At 37.4% G+C, this 16,917-nt stretch overlaps 1 protein-coding gene across 2 annotated transcripts; it reads right to left on the reverse strand.

Moving 5' to 3' along the window:
- Positions 1-687: 687 nt before the first annotated feature.
- On the reverse strand, positions 688-16,917 carry LOC117293086 (diphthine--ammonia ligase-like). 2 transcript variants are annotated; one of them, XM_033775313.1, is made up of 18 exons: positions 16,889-16,917; positions 16,315-16,472; positions 14,737-14,828; positions 13,974-14,176; positions 13,274-13,347; positions 12,512-12,630; positions 11,894-11,955; positions 10,574-10,665; positions 9,666-9,756; positions 8,958-9,117; positions 7,552-7,680; positions 6,802-6,931; positions 6,118-6,307; positions 4,942-5,178; positions 4,146-4,266; positions 3,722-3,811; positions 2,790-2,951; positions 688-1,013 (listed from the first exon to the last, which is right to left on the reverse strand). In XM_033775313.1, the coding sequence occupies exons 2-18, from the start codon at positions 16,335-16,337 to the stop codon at positions 898-900; spliced, it is 2,091 nt and encodes a 696-aa protein (XP_033631204.1). In that variant the 5' UTR covers positions 16,338-16,472; positions 16,889-16,917; the 3' UTR covers positions 688-897. The 2 variants fall into 2 exon arrangements, with proteins under 2 accessions (XP_033631204.1, XP_033631196.1); XM_033775305.1 differs by having other exon boundaries at positions 7,552-7,683.

Here is a 16,917-nt window from a genome sequence, read left to right on the forward strand (position 1 = left end):
TTTAAGTATCCCTAACTTATTTTAGAGTTGAATCTTAGCTTTATTCACAGGATTTTGTTGCTAATTGTAACCTGTTTTCAAAAAGTGAAGTAGTAATGTTCAATTTTTGCTGCTATTTATGGCTTTTTCACTAATAGTCAAATAAAGTATTTGGGACAGTTAAATTGTGTTATTGTTGTTTTTGTTCCTTTACTTTGGAATAAATCCAAGCTTGAAGAGAATAAGTGTATACTAGGACAAATCAGCTGCTGAAGAGACAAATAGTTGCTCAACAGTATGTTGCTCAACAATATGTACCTAAGACTTGGTCCTTTGTGGGTAACCTTATTCTTGAAAGCAAAACTGTTTTGAGCTCAGTTACCTCTTTTTGTGCTTAAAGACACTGGACACTATTGGTAATTGTCAAAGACCAGTCTTCTCACTTGGTGTATCTCAACATATGCATAAAATAACAATCCTGTGAGAATTTGAGCTCAATTGGTCGTCGAAGTTGCGAGAAAAAAAAGAAAGAAAAAACACCTTTGTCACGTGAAGTTTTGTGTGTTTAGATGGTTGATTTCAAGACCTCAAACTCTAAATCTGAGGTCTCGAAATCAAATTCGCAGAAAATTACTTCTTTCTCAAAAACTATGTTACTTCAGAGGGAGCTGTTTCTCACAATGTTTTATACCATCAACCCCTCCACATTACTCGTCACCAAGTAAGGTTTTATGCTAATAATTATTTTGAGGAATTACCAATAGTGTCCACTGCCTTTAAGGCTCTATGAATTAAAGCCCTGGGATTTCACTTTCCCACAAGTTTGACCAGAGCCATGAAGACTGAGTGATGGTGTAGTTGAGCGATGGCACTGTTAAACTTCATATTCCATGGTTAAGCATAATCCAGTCAGATGCATCACTGCTGAAGGAATATTAAGGCTGTGAGAGCATATGATCCTGGCAAACTAAGAACAGGTACTAGACATACCGCTGGGCAGACCGGCGATGACTTACCCAGTCCAGTAACAAGCACTGTTGGCAGAAAACAGACAAATCAAGATAACATTAACAGAATAGCGCTTATTTGGTTAGAGACAGTTGGCTTAAATTTCAAAGCTGAAGATCTCCGTTTTCATCATCACTCTAAAAAAGGTTATTGACTTTATGTTTTTGTATTTTGACCCCCTACTCAACCAACTTCAATCCCAGTGGTGTACAATACAGCAGCCCCATTTTTTTCTTTCCTAGAATGCTTTGCTTGATCATGACCCCTTGTGAGTTTGAAAGTGCAAGTTTAAAACATCCAAAAACATTTGATATTAGTCCTGTTGTTGATCCATTCTAAACTGCTCACAAAAAGTAAGGAACTTTTTTAAATCCAGTATATTTGTTATCATTTATCTTTGTATGTGGTATATATCATTACAAAGCTGAACTGTTCCTCTTCAAAATGATACCACAATTGCAATGATTACATGTTGCTGGACTTGACCATGTTAATGAGAATGAGACAAAGTCACAAACCAAATGTGCCAAAATTAGCAATTTTGTGTTACTGTCTGAACAATCAAATTGACACTGTAATTCAAACAAGCAAGACAACTTACTGATCTTAATCCACTTTATTGAGACAAGAAGTTTGGTATAGAGCAAGCAACTTTACTGATCTTAATACACTTTATTGGTACAAGAAGTTCAGTAACGAGTGGATGATCCGAAGGCGCTGATGACAGCCTGGCACCTTCTTCTCATGCTGCACAAAAGTCTTGTAATGCACTGATGATGAGGGATGGCATTCCATTCTTCATTCTAGGGAACCTGGTTAGGTCAGCCACAGTTGATGTGTTGGTGGTTCTGGGGCGGACAGCGAGGCCAAGCTGGTCCCACAGATGTTCCATGGGATTCAGGTCTGGACTGTTAGCGGGCCAATCCATCCGGTGCACCCCAACATTGTTCAGGTATTCAGTCACCAGTCGGGCTCGATGGGGGCGAGCGTTGTCATCTTGAAAGATGGCATTTTGGTCCAAGAGTATGCAAGTATGGGACTGCGATCGGCTGTAGAATATCGTCTTGCAAATACCCATCAAACAAGGTGTTTTTCAAGAGATGAGGATTAATTGTGTCTGATGAGCTCACTGGTGCAAATCTTTGTGTAAACCATTAATGGTTCTGAAAAGCTTGATCGGTTTGATTATTGAGCATTACCTATTGACCATTCACAGACAACGGTAATTTTGGCACATTTGATTTGTGACTTTGCCTCATTGTTATTCATGTAGCCAAGTTCAGCAACATGTAATCATTACAAATGTGGTATCATTTTAAAGAGGAACAGTTCAGCTTTGCATTATATACAAAGAGAGTAATAAATAATAACAAATATACTGGATTGAAAAAAGTTTCCTTACTTTTTGTGAGCAGTTTATGTTGGAGACTACGCAGAGGGGGCTGACAAAAAGACACATCAGGTTATTGAGCAACTGGTCCCCTCTCTTTGTTGATCTTGTGATACACCTAAACAGTATGCAGTTTAGGGTAATCATGTAACAACATGATTCATTTAAAGTGTATTGCGTCCAAAAACATTTTTTCACGCACATACTATTCCCGAAAAGCACCTATATACCAAGCACCCTGCAAGTACTGAAAAGAGTTGCTAAGCCAATCAGCGCTGGTTTCAGTGCTTCCTTTCCAGGGGTTAGTGACGAGAGGTATCGATACAGCGTACTGCCCATGATAGTGACTGCTCACTACCCAAACAGCAATTTAATGTTTGACAACAGAATGAAAGTCTGGTTTGTTTCTCACCACTTAGAAGCTGTTCATGCTGCAACAATTCTTGTCGGTAGAACAGTCTAACACTGAGGGCGCTGTTCCAAGAATAAGTCCATTCTGTAAGAAAAACTTCCACTGCACAAAGAAAATCATCAACTAAGACGTTGCAATCTGTGTCGGTGCGTAGGGTAGTTTCTGTGGAGAGAAATAATATGACGTTACATGTAATAGAAAAGCCACACTTTGTAACACGTCATGGTTCAGCAGTCTGGTGCATCAGAATCGACTTCTGGTGGTAGAGTTATCAGAGTTGTGGATTGGAATCCCAGTTGTGACATTCGGGGTGTCTAGGAGCAAGACAGTAACATGATAATTACTTTTCTTCACCCAGGAATAATTGAGTGCCTTTAAGAGACGATAAAGTTCTCGTGATTAATTTAACTTGACTCCCTCCATGCCTGCAGCAGAGTCTGCATACTCCCCAGGGAGCCGACACGGGTTTACGGAATGAAATAACTGGGCCAATTGACAGCGGTATTGATGCTCATGCACCATGAGTGTCATAAGTGACAGGTATGTCCATTACATCGATGTTGTGTGCTCAGAAAACTAAGACATCTGCTCAAGAAGCTGTCTTTTACAAATTGAATGCAATTATATTGTTCTCCCGCTAAATAATGTTTTAATTCTCTCTTGAAGAAAAGAGTGATTGTGTTTTACGCGTTACAAACCTCTGGACCTGAGAGCAAAAGACGTCCACAAACACTATGTGGACTTATCCACATCCACACAGTTGAAGAATATGTTTTTTCTTAAGTGCACAGAGCAAGGAATGTCCACAGAGAGGTGCATGTGTTGAGAGTGTTTATAAGGCTCTTGTTGGCATGGTTGGGGCAGTTTTCTGTGTTATTGCATCTTAATCCGTGTGTGATTTATAAACTTGTCCTTGAAACTTGGAAACTCACTGCAAGTGATGAGTCCTGATGAGTTTTGAGTGTTGAGCATCATCTGCAGTTCACTTGACGATGCTTTGCCGTTCACTGTCATCGTAGTATCTGATAAAACAAAGACCAAGCCATTATATTACAGTCTGTGTTAAGTTTGTCTCAGCCAACTGAGTTACCAGTAACAATCTGAAATACTGTCAAAGAAAGTGTGTCCATAGCATGTCTATCTCAATTTAAGTTTGTTACAACTCCGTCTAATTGCAGAAAGGCATGGTCACTCAGAAATTAGACCATAAAAAGTCATCTCCGTTTACATACAGTGTAAGCCTGTTTTTTTCTTCAGAAAGTAGTGAGAACGAGTTCGGTGTGATGGGGCTTTTTGTAATAGCATTTCAGTTACATTAATGAATAACAACAAACTTATCATACAGTGAATCCTTACAATGCCATGGTTCGGAGCTGATACTAGCAACTACATGCCACTCCACTAGGACTTCCTTTGGCAGGCGAGGTACTACAACATAACAAATCATGCTGGGTGGGGAGTCTGTACACAATTCCTCCTGAGAATATAAAATGTGAAAATAAATAGAATCTTTGGTAACAATGAAACAAATAACATTAGTTAAAGGCAGTGGACACTGTTGGTAATTGTCAAAAACTAGCCTTCACAGTTGGTGTATCTCAACATTTGCATAAAATAACAATTATGTGAAAATTTGAGCTCAATCGGTCATCGAACTTGCGAGATAATAATAAAAGGAAAAAACACCCTTGTCACACGAAGTTGTGTGCGTTTATGGTTGATTTCAAGACCTCAAGTTCTAAATCTGAGGTCTTGAAATCAAATTCATGGACAATTGCTTCTTTCTCGAAAACTCCATCACTTCAGAGGGAGCCGTGTCTCACAATGTTTTATACTATCAATCTCTCCCCATTACTCGTTATCAAGTGAGGTTTTGTGCTAATAATTATTTTGAGTAATTACCAATAGTGTCCACTGCCTTTAACATAACACAGCTGAAGTACTTACAGTGCTTGAATCCATCTTCAAACTAGTCAAAATTTTCTTCTTAATAATCTGTTTATCTTAAATTGTTTGGTATTTTTCTTAACTTGCTTAAATTGTTAACCTCTGTATAGGCGCCTCGGGACCCTTGTGGGTTTAAGGGTGCTATATAAGAGCCATTTTATTATTATTGTTGTTTGACCCCAGTTTGACATTTATTTCCACAAACCTCACAATTGGCGAGTCGCTCCCAGTGTTGCCTTGCAACAGTCAAGTGGTGTGCATCCGTTACAAAACACACACCTCCAACAACGTTTCTTGTTGTCACTTTGGGATCCATAGCTGCAAGGACCCTCTTTAAGCTGCGTAAAGAGAGTGCGCACTGTGGTGTGATACCGCCCTCTATTGGTTGCATGGTGCTTGGACACAGGCCTATTGTTCCTGCTGAGAATATGAGGTCACCAATCTGTTTGGAAAAATGGATCGTAAAATTGTGTCAGTTCACATCTCAGCCCAATTTTATACAGCTGCTTAGGCAAAACACGTAGCTAAGCAACAGAAAACATTTAGCTTTAATACCAAAATATGGTTAGTGGTTACCAGCCAAAAGCCAGTAGCAGTTCTGAAAGTACCAGTAGCAGTTGAAAAATCCCATTCATAAATACCCCAGACAGTTACTCTACTCCTATCGGTGGAGAGCGTGTCACGTGGGGCTGTTTAAACGGTTGATAATGACCAGCTGGAGCTGTTTATAACCGGCTGGCTCCCGCGTGTCGGCGGCAAGACTATCACGCGGAACCCACGCGCATCAAACAGATTCTTCACCAAGTTTTTGAAAAAAAATATTTCAAACCTCGAATTTTCAAGTGTCAAAGTGTCTATAATTGTATTTTTTTTAATGATTTTTACCAAAAGGGCATTTATGAATGGGATTAAAGAGTAGTAACTCTTCTTAAACGTCCATTTAAAACCTTGCAGGGTCGTTCCCGTGCGATAAAGGCCCTCGCCTTTGGCTTGGGCCTTCGGCGCGGGCCTTTATCACATGGCAACGACCCTGCTGGTTTTAAACGGCCGTTTAAGAACTCGCCGCTTCCCTTTTATTCCCTTATTTACAGTTCTGATAAGAATCAACAGCAGTTCTGATAAGAACCAGTAACAACAAGAAGTTCTTATAAGACCCAGTAAGTTCTGATAAGAATAAATAGCAATTCTAACAAGAACCAGGCAGTTCTTATAAGAACCAGTAGCAGTTCTCAAGAACCAGCATCATTTCTGATAAGAATCATTTTAATTCTTATCAGACATGATGCTGATCGTATACACCCAAGAACCACCTAATAAAAAAAATTCAATTCTGCCCCATAGTGCCACATCAGTAATGAGGCTGGTGCATTTTCAAACCTACCTGAACAGCCTGGCTGTAAGGCCCGAGGTTAGCTGGTGCCCAGTGGGATATACTCTGTACATACATTGTGTTGCGGACTGGTGGGGTTACCATCATGTCACCATCATCATGAGGTGTAGCAGTGTTTTTATGAGCTAAGCAATCAATTTGTAACGCAGTGTGAGGTGGTAAACTGACTTGAACACAGACCCTGGATTTGAATACGAAAACAAAATAAGCTGACAGTTTTAACAAGTTCAGACCTAATTTAAAAGATCTACTCCTGATTTCCTTGCCATTCACCAATGGAACCATTGCTCAAATCACATATCTGACTGCAGTTGGATTGTATTTGAAGTCTATCTAGAAACTTGGGTCTGCCTTTCTGGGGTTTCCGTCCAACTTTTTTTGCAACATTACCTTATCCCTTCATGAGCTTTAGTCACTTTTCAGAACTCCCCAGTTTCATCACCACAAACCATTATTTGTGAAAGTATTCATCCACCTGAAAAATCACTACAAAATGGTTAATGGCCTCATGTTTCAACTCTAGCAGGTTCTTTCTCAAAGGCTTTTAAAAAGGTCTGCTCAAGTCAAAACGTGAGAGCTTTAAAATATTCAGGCATTTCTTATATCGTATGTCATTTTGGTTGGTAAGCAATAAGACATTTCCTATTTTATTTTATATTGTTATGTTATTATTACCTCGCCGGTGGGTTATTCTTGAAGTGTTTACACCAGACAGAGTTGATCTTAGAGAAATTGGACATATCTTGAACATAAAGGTGAACTATTACTGCATCTGACAGACTGTATCCATGGTTAGCAAGAACATCTGAAAGTGAGCGGGAAAAACTTGTGATCACTTGGAGTTGTGATTTCTGTGATTTTGTTAATTTGAGTTATTTTGTTGTTGTTGCTTACATCTGCTCTATAATGCAGGGGTCATGAGTAAGAAGCACTTGGTGCTTTTGTTTCCTGCCGGACTTTGAAAGCACGATGTATATACAGTTTGTCATAAATTATCAAACAACAGTGTACACATCGTGTAAGACATGGGTCCTACAGGTACTTCACATGAATTGTAAAAGTAAAGTGAACTTCCCTGTGGCACAACTGGAAAACTGCATTCACTTTGGACTTTCCTACATGAAAAAACTACAGGCTCCCCAATATGGTAATCAAACCTAAAATCGTCCACATTTGAGGAAAAACACATTTTAACAGCTCAATCATCCAGCAAGCCCCGTGATGGTAATTTGTGTGTGTCTTGTTTAGAAGTTTTGCTAAAAGTTTTTTATTGAGGTTTTGCTTGCTATTTGGTGGTTTTTCCTCCAATCAAATCACTTTGGGTAATGATTTTAATACGCAACTAACAGTACCTTTAAGGTCTGCCATTGCATGCTCTTTTATGGGGGGATTGAGTAAATGATAATAATGTGCAACTAATAATACCTTTAAGGTCTGCCATTGCTTGCTCTGTACTCTCAGCTATTGTCCTGTCATCATGATGTGTTGCTGCTATACCAGATATCCACATGTAACCATTATGGCACGTTTTACAAATAGGTGGTGATCTTTCTCCTGCTGAAAGACAAAACAAAAAATTTACAAACTAAACCATAAATAATGTGATGTTAACAATCCTAATTTCTGTAACATTTTGCCAGTATTAAATCAACCATTCTGAGCATTCTACTGCTAAGGTTTTTTTTTTTACTTAGAAGCAAATGTGAACAGATCTATCTCATCTGTGTTCCATGTAGATGCATCTGCCAAATGGTGTCAAACTGCACATAGCACACCCTATCTATCAATCAAAAACCACCCGCACGATCAGAAAGTAGGAGGGTTGACCGTGTATTGTGTAGATGCATCTACCACCATGACCACATGGTGTCATACTGCATACCGACATATTGCATCTATCAATCAAAAACCACTGTGGACGGTATTAAATGATCAGACAGTAGGAGGGTTGACAATGTTATGTGTAGCTGATTTCACCACATGGTGTCATACTGCATACCAACATATTGCATCTATCAATCAAAAACCACTGTGGACGGTATTAAATGATCAGACAGTAGGAGGGTTGACATTGTTATGTGTAGCTGATTTCACCACATGGTGTCATACTGCATACCGACATATTGCATCTATCAATCAAAAACCACTGTGGACGGTATTAAATGATCAGACAGTAGGAGGGTTGACAATGTTATGTGTAGCTGATTTCACCACATGGTGTCATACTGCATACCGACATATTGCATCTATCAATCAAAAACCACCGTAGATGATATGTAAGCAGTCTTTGCCAAGCCAAGTACATGATGAAAATTCTTTTAAGAATATTCTAAACAAACAATTAATACAATTGACTGTTGCATGTACATACATCTTTCATATCTACCAATATCAGAAAAGAACAAAACTGTTGTGGATACAAACGTTTTGGCCACAAATAATATTTAAAACAAACATGTTTGACTTTTGTGTTCATACAATGTAAATCATCAACTCTATCGATATAAGAAAAATGCAAAACTGTTGCAGATACAACAAATTTCACAACAAAAATATGAGAACAGAGTTGTTGCTACCACTTCCCAATGCATCGTAAACCTAAGTGTGGTACCTGGCTTCTGATTCTGGAACCCCAAACAATCACATTAAAAGAATAGGGAGCCCGACAATATAGGGCTTAGATAGCTCAGTTGGCAGTTGGTAGAGCGCCGGCACATTAATCCAGGGGCCGTTGGTTTAAATCTCGCTCTTGTCAAATTGTTTTTGTTCAACCCCAAATCATGTTGAATTTTAACACCATTTTAGCATTGACATCAAAAGGTCTCCCTTACCAACAGTGTCCAAACCCTCCACTTGGTATTTATGTTTGTCGATGTCTCCAGGATTGTCTACAGGTTCCTTAACCATTAAATGTGTCATTTCTTGATGTAGATCCGTTCCTCGTTTCATTGGAACTTGCCTCAATCTGTCAGAGAAGCTTTCACCTTCAATCTGCAAGACAAGCACACATTACGGAATCTGTTTCCCTCATTGCTTTTTCGCAATTTTGTTGACATTTACTTGCACTTGATTAGAGCAGGGTTCTCTCCATGCACAATCTAGCCTATCGGGCCGCTATGCGAAATCTGCATATCCATGTGTGTAAATTTTGAAACCAAATATTTTAGATTGAATTTTATATAATTTCACAAAAACATCAAGCAAAGACCATATAGAATGCTCAAGATTTCTCAGCGAGGCCATACAAAAAACCAAGTTGAAAACACTATGACCTTGTTTCCACTAAAGTGCTTTGGCCAAACTCCAAGTTTGGAAGAGCCCTGTAGAATATCTTTGAATTGTAGTAAATAACAGTCCCCTAACTGAGGTCCTTGAGTAGTTATCATTGGCTGAAAGAACCGCGCAGCGCATAAACGCATGCACATTTCCAATAGTTGATATGAAAGAAGGCAAACTAATGCAAGGGGCCTATGATACGCCTGTTTGAATTAGCAACATCTCCTGTCTTTTATTTTATGGAGTATATTTTTGTTACTCACTTGTTTGTCTTCTAGGTCCATGCTTAGAAGGTTAAGATAGTGAACTGATGCGAATGCATCGTCACTGTGATTAACAGCCTCTTGATGTTTGCTAAAATACAAGAGACAAGGGAAAATGGTTATTCTTTAAGTTTGGTTCTTCTTAAAACCAGGTAGAAAGAAAATTTGTTTCTTATAGGTGATCCGTTGGGCTCCAGCTGGTACTTCCCTCTTCCTCTTTTTTTTGTTTTGTTTTTGAAGTTTTCTTTCGATGTTTTTGCTAATCTTTTTTTTTAATTTTTTTTATGTACTTTTTTTTATGACTGCCCGAGAAATAAAAATATATATAATATAACCAACCTGTACAGTATTTTAAAGAGAAGAATCTGTTGCATCTGCCTCACCATTTGCAGACCAATCATTTCTGTATAACTTTACACCATGCCATATGCCCGGACATGGCTAATAATGTTTTAATTTGTTTTGTTGCCAGGTTTCTCTGCTAAATTTTTGTTGTACCAATTTTAAATGTTTTTGGAAAAAAGGAAAACAGAAACTTAGTTTTGTTTTAGAAATGTATAAACTATGTTAACATTGGCAACATTGGAAAATGTAAATTCACTGCAGCACAGGACCTTAAGTTTGAACTTTTTGGTTGCCAACTTTTGTGGCTGTTGTAGAAGCCTCTTACTCACAATGGCCTCTAAATGGTTTATCTAGACAACAACAAGCACATATCAAAGTTTCAAATGTACAACGCTGGTATGGGAAAGTTCCTCTCTCATTCTTTTTGTACACAATGTGAAAATTTATTTGAAAAGGTTAAGTCAGTTTTCTGATCAATTCAAGACTCCTTATTCATAATTAATTTCATGATTTAATTTGTAGAGTTAATTAACATCAAACTCGTTTCTAGAATAGTAACTCACATTTTCATCTTCTTTGAAAATAGCGGACAGTCAAGCGTGAAGGTTTCAAACTCTCCTCCCTCACCACAAACATTCAACTGGTATTTATCTTTCTGTAAAAGAGAAAAGCATAAACAAAAATATGCAATAGAACAGATGCCTCGATCGGGAATCGAACCAAGGACATTCCACATTATACAACAGCTGTCATTGAACATCAAGACAATATCCATAAAGGTACCACCGAGTGTGGAACTACTGTTCTGTAAATAACTTGTTTAGTAAACATGGGTAATCAGGGCACAGAATATTGAAAATAAACTTGTTTAATTTTGGGTTGAAGAAAACTTGACTAGACCAGGACTTGCGTGACCTCCGGATTAACATGTTTGCACTCTACAGGCTCTTGTGTTAAAGGGAAGGTACACGTTTGGTAGTTACTCAAAAAAAATATTAACTTAAACCGACTTGGTAACAAGCATTGGAGAGCTGTTGATAGTATAAAACATTGTGGGAAACAACTCCCTCTGAAGTAATGTAGTTTTTGAGAAAGAGGTAATTTCTCACTAAAATAATAAAAGACTTCTAGCCAGAAGTCTTTTATTCCTACCTGAAAGCACACAGATTCGTCCAACAAGGGTGTTTTTTCTTTCATCATTTTCTCGCAACTTTGATGACCGATCGAGCCCAAATTTTCACAAGATTATTATTTTATGCTTATGATGGGACACACCAAGTGAGAAGACTGGACTTTGACAATTCCCAAAAGTGTACCTTCCCTTTAATACCAGCTGATAAGGGAGGAGGGAATACAACGAATGTTCAACAACAAATGTACTTTTTGTTTTCTCTTGATGTGGAGTTATATTACTCCGTTTATTCAACATTCATCAGCAAAGGCATACATCAAATAAACACACTATCAAAATGTACTTTTATCTGAAATAATATATGTATATTACTGCTTTTTCTTGTGGTAAGAACATGGATCCTTATCATAGCCCTGTAATCAATTTTACAACATTCTAAAAGAAACACTTTCACATTCATAACACTGTTTTTATCGTCTGTCATCCGGAAAATTGGGAGTGCCAACAATTGGGGTTGATAACTCAGTTGGTAGAGTGCTCTCAAAACTACTTTGAAATATTTGCACCAATTCAATTTCTATCCTGGGGGTGGATTCCACAAAGAGTTAGGACTAGTCTTATCTCGAGTTAGGATCAGTTACTCGTCCTAACCTAACTTAGCCATACATTTTTTATATCTCCTAGGACTAGTCCTAACTCTTTGTGAAATCGACCCCAGAACTTGACAACACCTCTGGACCTCCATACTTACCATACGCATCATATGGGGCTGGATCTCTTGCAAAGTCTTCCCAAGATGACTTGCCTCTAAACCTGTTGAAGAAAAAACACAACAAGTTCTGTCTCGGGACACAATATGACATTGAACAGTCGCCTTGGTAGGGAATTGAGCCAATGTCATTCCTCAGTCTACAGTAGATGTATTACGTGGCAACACGGACGTCTCTATTTTTTTTTACATAATACTAATATTGGGTGGAATGCCATATGATTTCACTGTAGTATTCGCTTAGAATAAAACATGTTTAGCAGTCTATTTCTTTGTAATATTCTCTCCTCGTACCAATTTAAAAGAAGTTTGCCTGTCTCCTAAAACAAAAATTCATTTGGGTCGACCTGGAGTCTTGTCTGCAGTTGCTCCGAATCCATTTGGTTTGGTGCAACTCTGGAGTGCTTGTCTGAACCTGGGGCCGATTTCACAAAGGTCTAAGATTGATCGTAACTGTAAATCAATCGTAGTTGCTAAGTAAAGTGTGATGTCACAATGCAAATCGCTATGGAAATACTGACATTTTTTCTTGTGATGAACTTTATTGCTTTGTGAAATCGGCCATGGTGTTTTAAATCATCTTAAGTATTAATGTATCACCTAAAGCTGCAACTTTGATGATGATAGCCTCCACTCCAGCCGTTATCATCTCCTTCAGTAGCTCTTCTTGGTTTCGTCTCCATAGGAAGGCCAATGGTGTAAGTCCAAGTCTGGTACATCTTTAAGTGATTCATTGGGATACACAAAGATAATCTGCTAACATTATTGGTTTATTTATTTATTTATTTATTTATTTATTTATTTATTTATTTATTTATTTATTTATTTATTTCGGTGGCCCATTCAGTGGCAACCATTGGTCTCCCATGGGTACCAGCATGTTCAAAGACAGTAAAAAAAGAAAGGTGTACAATGTTATCAAACAAATGCTACGTACAAAATAAAGCCACCAAATCTAGGAAAGAATAATCTGGTTATTTATAAGTTTAAAACAGGCAGATTCTTCAGAATTAAAAGAAGGGCATTTCATCCTGACTCCTTCAATTCAAAAGTTTTTCCCTGCCTCTGCCCTGGATAATGGAAGTACAACGTTTTAGCATCCAACTGTTCTCTCCTCCTCCAACAAGTAATTTGTCCTCCAACATCTACTCCCCTATGTACATTTTATGGTGAGCAGGACTGTATGCTTTGTTTTTGAAATGGCAAGGGCACCACAGCATTTTCTCTTTGGAAAAGGGCACCCTATCAGGACATTTTAAATTTCTACTAGAGCATTTCAAGGGCACCATTTCAATGACCTGGGGGCATGGAGGCAATCGCCTTTGTTGCCTCAGGCCTGGACTAGTTACACACTGTACTCACACATTTTCCACTCGAACTCTTTGATAGTTTGACAGAATTGCCCCAACAGAAACGCCATCAACTCCCAAGTCATTCTGTCAAGCAAGATAGAAAAACAAAATAAAAAGTTGTGAGAATAACTTACTTTTGAAGCAGTCAATTTACAGGCATTAAATTTATCACAATGTGAGTGCAGTATACTTTCAATGCATAGATCAACCTATCAGAAAAAAACTCACCAAAATAGGGAAAATTCAAGCTGTTTGTTTGAATGATCTTCCCGCCAATATTATTATAAGTTTTATTGTGACTTAAAGGCACTGGACACATTTGGTAATTACTCAAAATAATTATTAGCATAAAACCTTACTTGGTAACAAGTAATAGGGAGAGGTTGGTAGTATAAAACATTGTGAGCAACAGTGCCCTCTGAAGTAACACAGTTTTTGAGAAAGAAGTAATTTCTCACTAAAACGTTTAAATTTGATTTTTAGACGTCAGAATTGGATTTTGAGGTCTAGAAATCAAGAATCTGAAAGCACACAACTTGTGCAGCAAGAGCGTTTTTTCTTACATTATTCTCTTGCAACTTCAACGACCAATTGCGCTCAAATTTTCACAGGTTTGTTATTTTATGCAATACACCAAGTGAGAAGACTCGTCTTTGACAATTACCAATAGTGTCCAGTGCCATTAACAAATGGCAATCAGTGGGTTTTACCTTAATTTTCTGTAACAGTGTGTACAAATCTTCCACTTCATCTCCCTCAGTGGGTTCATAATCTCGACCCTGCTCCATGGACGTTCCTTCAATGCAGCCTCTATACAGAGGTAAACCCATAGCTTCAGCATACAGGTCAATAGCGTGATGGCCAACCGTTTGATACATGTAGCTATCCAGTTCATCAGGGGTAGATTTTCCACCTGTTTGTTGAAGGAAGGCACAATATCAAACCTGTCAATTTAAGCGCAAACTTTCCTTGTGGAAACGTTATTACAAAAGTATGTACTTTTGATCACCAGGATATTATATCAAGATCTATATTTTATTATAAATAAAATAAAATTAGGTTTATAGCAAAGAGTTTGTATTTGGGAACTTTCTGATCATTCTTTACCCTTAAAAATATAAATTCACTGATGAATAACAAATATTTGTTTATAATTAATTAATAGCAAAATTGTACACGCATCTTTCACTGATAATTAATCCATTTATTACACCTTCACTTCAGGTTTGATGGGATTTTTACTATTGTAGACTTGAAATGCTTTTCAACACCCCATATCCATTTTCACACAGGTATCTGTCAAACTATTTTTGAACTGATTGGAATTGTCCTAGCATTTACCACTTTGGTTAGCCCCTGGGAGGCTATTCCAGTTATCAACTTCTCGCTGTGTGAAGAAGTACTTTCTGAGATTGAGACCTTTATTTAGCCTTTTTTTGAAGAGCTTCAAGAAAACTTTAATCTATATCTTACCGGTTTGTTTTGGTCTCAAGTTTGCCAGGGCCACAAGTTGATGTCCCTCAGCGACACACTGCATCATGTTATAGCAACTGTCCTTACCACCACTGGGGGGAAAAATAGAGATAAAATGTATGTCCGTGTACAGTTTAGGCTACTTCTAGAAACTATAAGGCTCCCCTGGCTGGGAGCCTTATAGTTTCTAGAAGTACGTTTAGGCTTCTTTGAAGATTTTTTTTTTTAAATATAGACATGCTAGATGGATAAAAAAAGTTAATGGTCTGATGTTTTGACCCTAGCACAGTCTTGTTTTAGCCATTGAGAAAGACTCTGCTACTAACTAAGGTTGAAACTTCGGGCCATTAACAATTTTTTGCATTTATACCATCGGTCCTTTTGGTTGGTAAGTTTTTTGCAACAGCTTATTTTTATTTTCTCATCACTACTAGATAATAGATTATGGTCCAGCTGTTGAGAAATCTGCTCCAAACAAACTACTGTCGAGGGTCATCGCAATTGCTGCCTTATATTAATACCATTGGCAGAGTTTTAAATATCTTAAATAATGGATGGAGGTAGAAATTAAAGCTTACTTTCTTCAATGTATAACAAACAAAACAACTAATTAAAATATACATCTCAATATTTTTGTCAAATTGGCAAAAAAAAACAGACATTTTTAGTAGAATCAATAGTTAAGGATTCCAGTTTCTTTATTTCCTGATAAAAATGCTGTCATTATTTATGACCATCAGATCTTCATAGTTGAAATAATCGAAAACCCAACAGTGGGGAGGTGTTAAAATTATCGTAACAAGGGTCATCGAAGATTTTTTCACCAGGAAAAATAACATTATTTTTTAATCATCATGCATCAAAATGGTCAACGCTAAAACGGATATAATGTCAATAATTATTGATTGATTTTGAATGATATTACTAATTACTGAGTGTATGATTATTTTTCATGGTAGTAATAGTATGGAAAAATGGAAATAACTTGTATTTGAATTTTAAATGAAAAAAAATGTGATAATAAATAATCTTTGGCGTTGAACAAAGAATTGACTAGAGTGGGATTCGAACCAACGACCTCCGGATTAACGTGCCGGCGCGCTACCAACTGAGCTATCTAGCCCTATATTGGCGGCGTCCCTGTTTTGTCAATATCTTTGTTCGGGGGTGCCAGTCAGAAGCCATACAACCGTTAACTGCCGTGTAGCCAGGGATCACACCCAAATTACGATACAACCTGGGAAGCGGCAGCTAGGGGATCACCTTAAGGGGATGCGACTTTTAATCGATAAATCATAAATCTTCATTCTTCATCAGATTCTGAATGAACTATATTATATGCATAGCCATAATATACACTCACTATATCTAATTTAAAATAGAGTTTGTTTTTTTATCTTTATCTACAGCAGAATACAAAATTTCTATCAGTAATCACATTTACAGAATCACTTAGTTGCGATAACCATGCGATAACTAACCCTCCTGCCGACGGCATAACTACATGAACTAAGATTAGAATCACTAAGAAGTCAGAGGCTCAGTGAGTGCTATTTTATTTATTTTATAAATCATCACCTGATCAGGGCTACCACCTTCATGTTCTATTCTGCATTAACCTTCCGGTGAAACTCAAACAAATTACGATAAAACACAAAGCACAGACGATCTTGGTGTGATGAGTTTCCTTTGAGATGACTTGTGTTGTTTACTTGCTCATCCACGCACATGTCATCCTAAAGGTCGAATGTCAACATAAACAGTTTGCGCTTATACTATTACTGGACATAATGTATTTATATTTTCTTACAATTTGCCGCTTTAATATAATGTATTTACTATAAAATACTAAATTATGAAATTACCATGAAGTTTTTCTTAATAACAAATAAATAATTTTGGTTTATTATTATCATTAATTTCATAAGTATTGAAAGAGGTCAGGCTCCACGTACAGCTGAAAGCTGGCTGCGTAAAAATATAGTCAACAGTGAATGTTTACACGACGACATAGAACTGTTTCTTTCTGTGGATTTGTTAACTGCAAGGTATTTATCTAAGATTATTAGTAAATATTCATTGCAACAAAGAAGTGATGTTTTCATCTAAATATCATATGTGAACACAACGTGGAATACATGAATATTTTCACTTTAGTTTGTCGGTAGTTGGCTTATTATT

The sequence above is a fragment of the Asterias rubens genome, chromosome 1 (assembly GCF_902459465.1).
Source record: "Asterias rubens chromosome 1, eAstRub1.3, whole genome shotgun sequence".
Lineage (NCBI taxonomy): Eukaryota > Metazoa > Echinodermata > Asteroidea > Forcipulatida > Asteriidae > Asterias > Asterias rubens.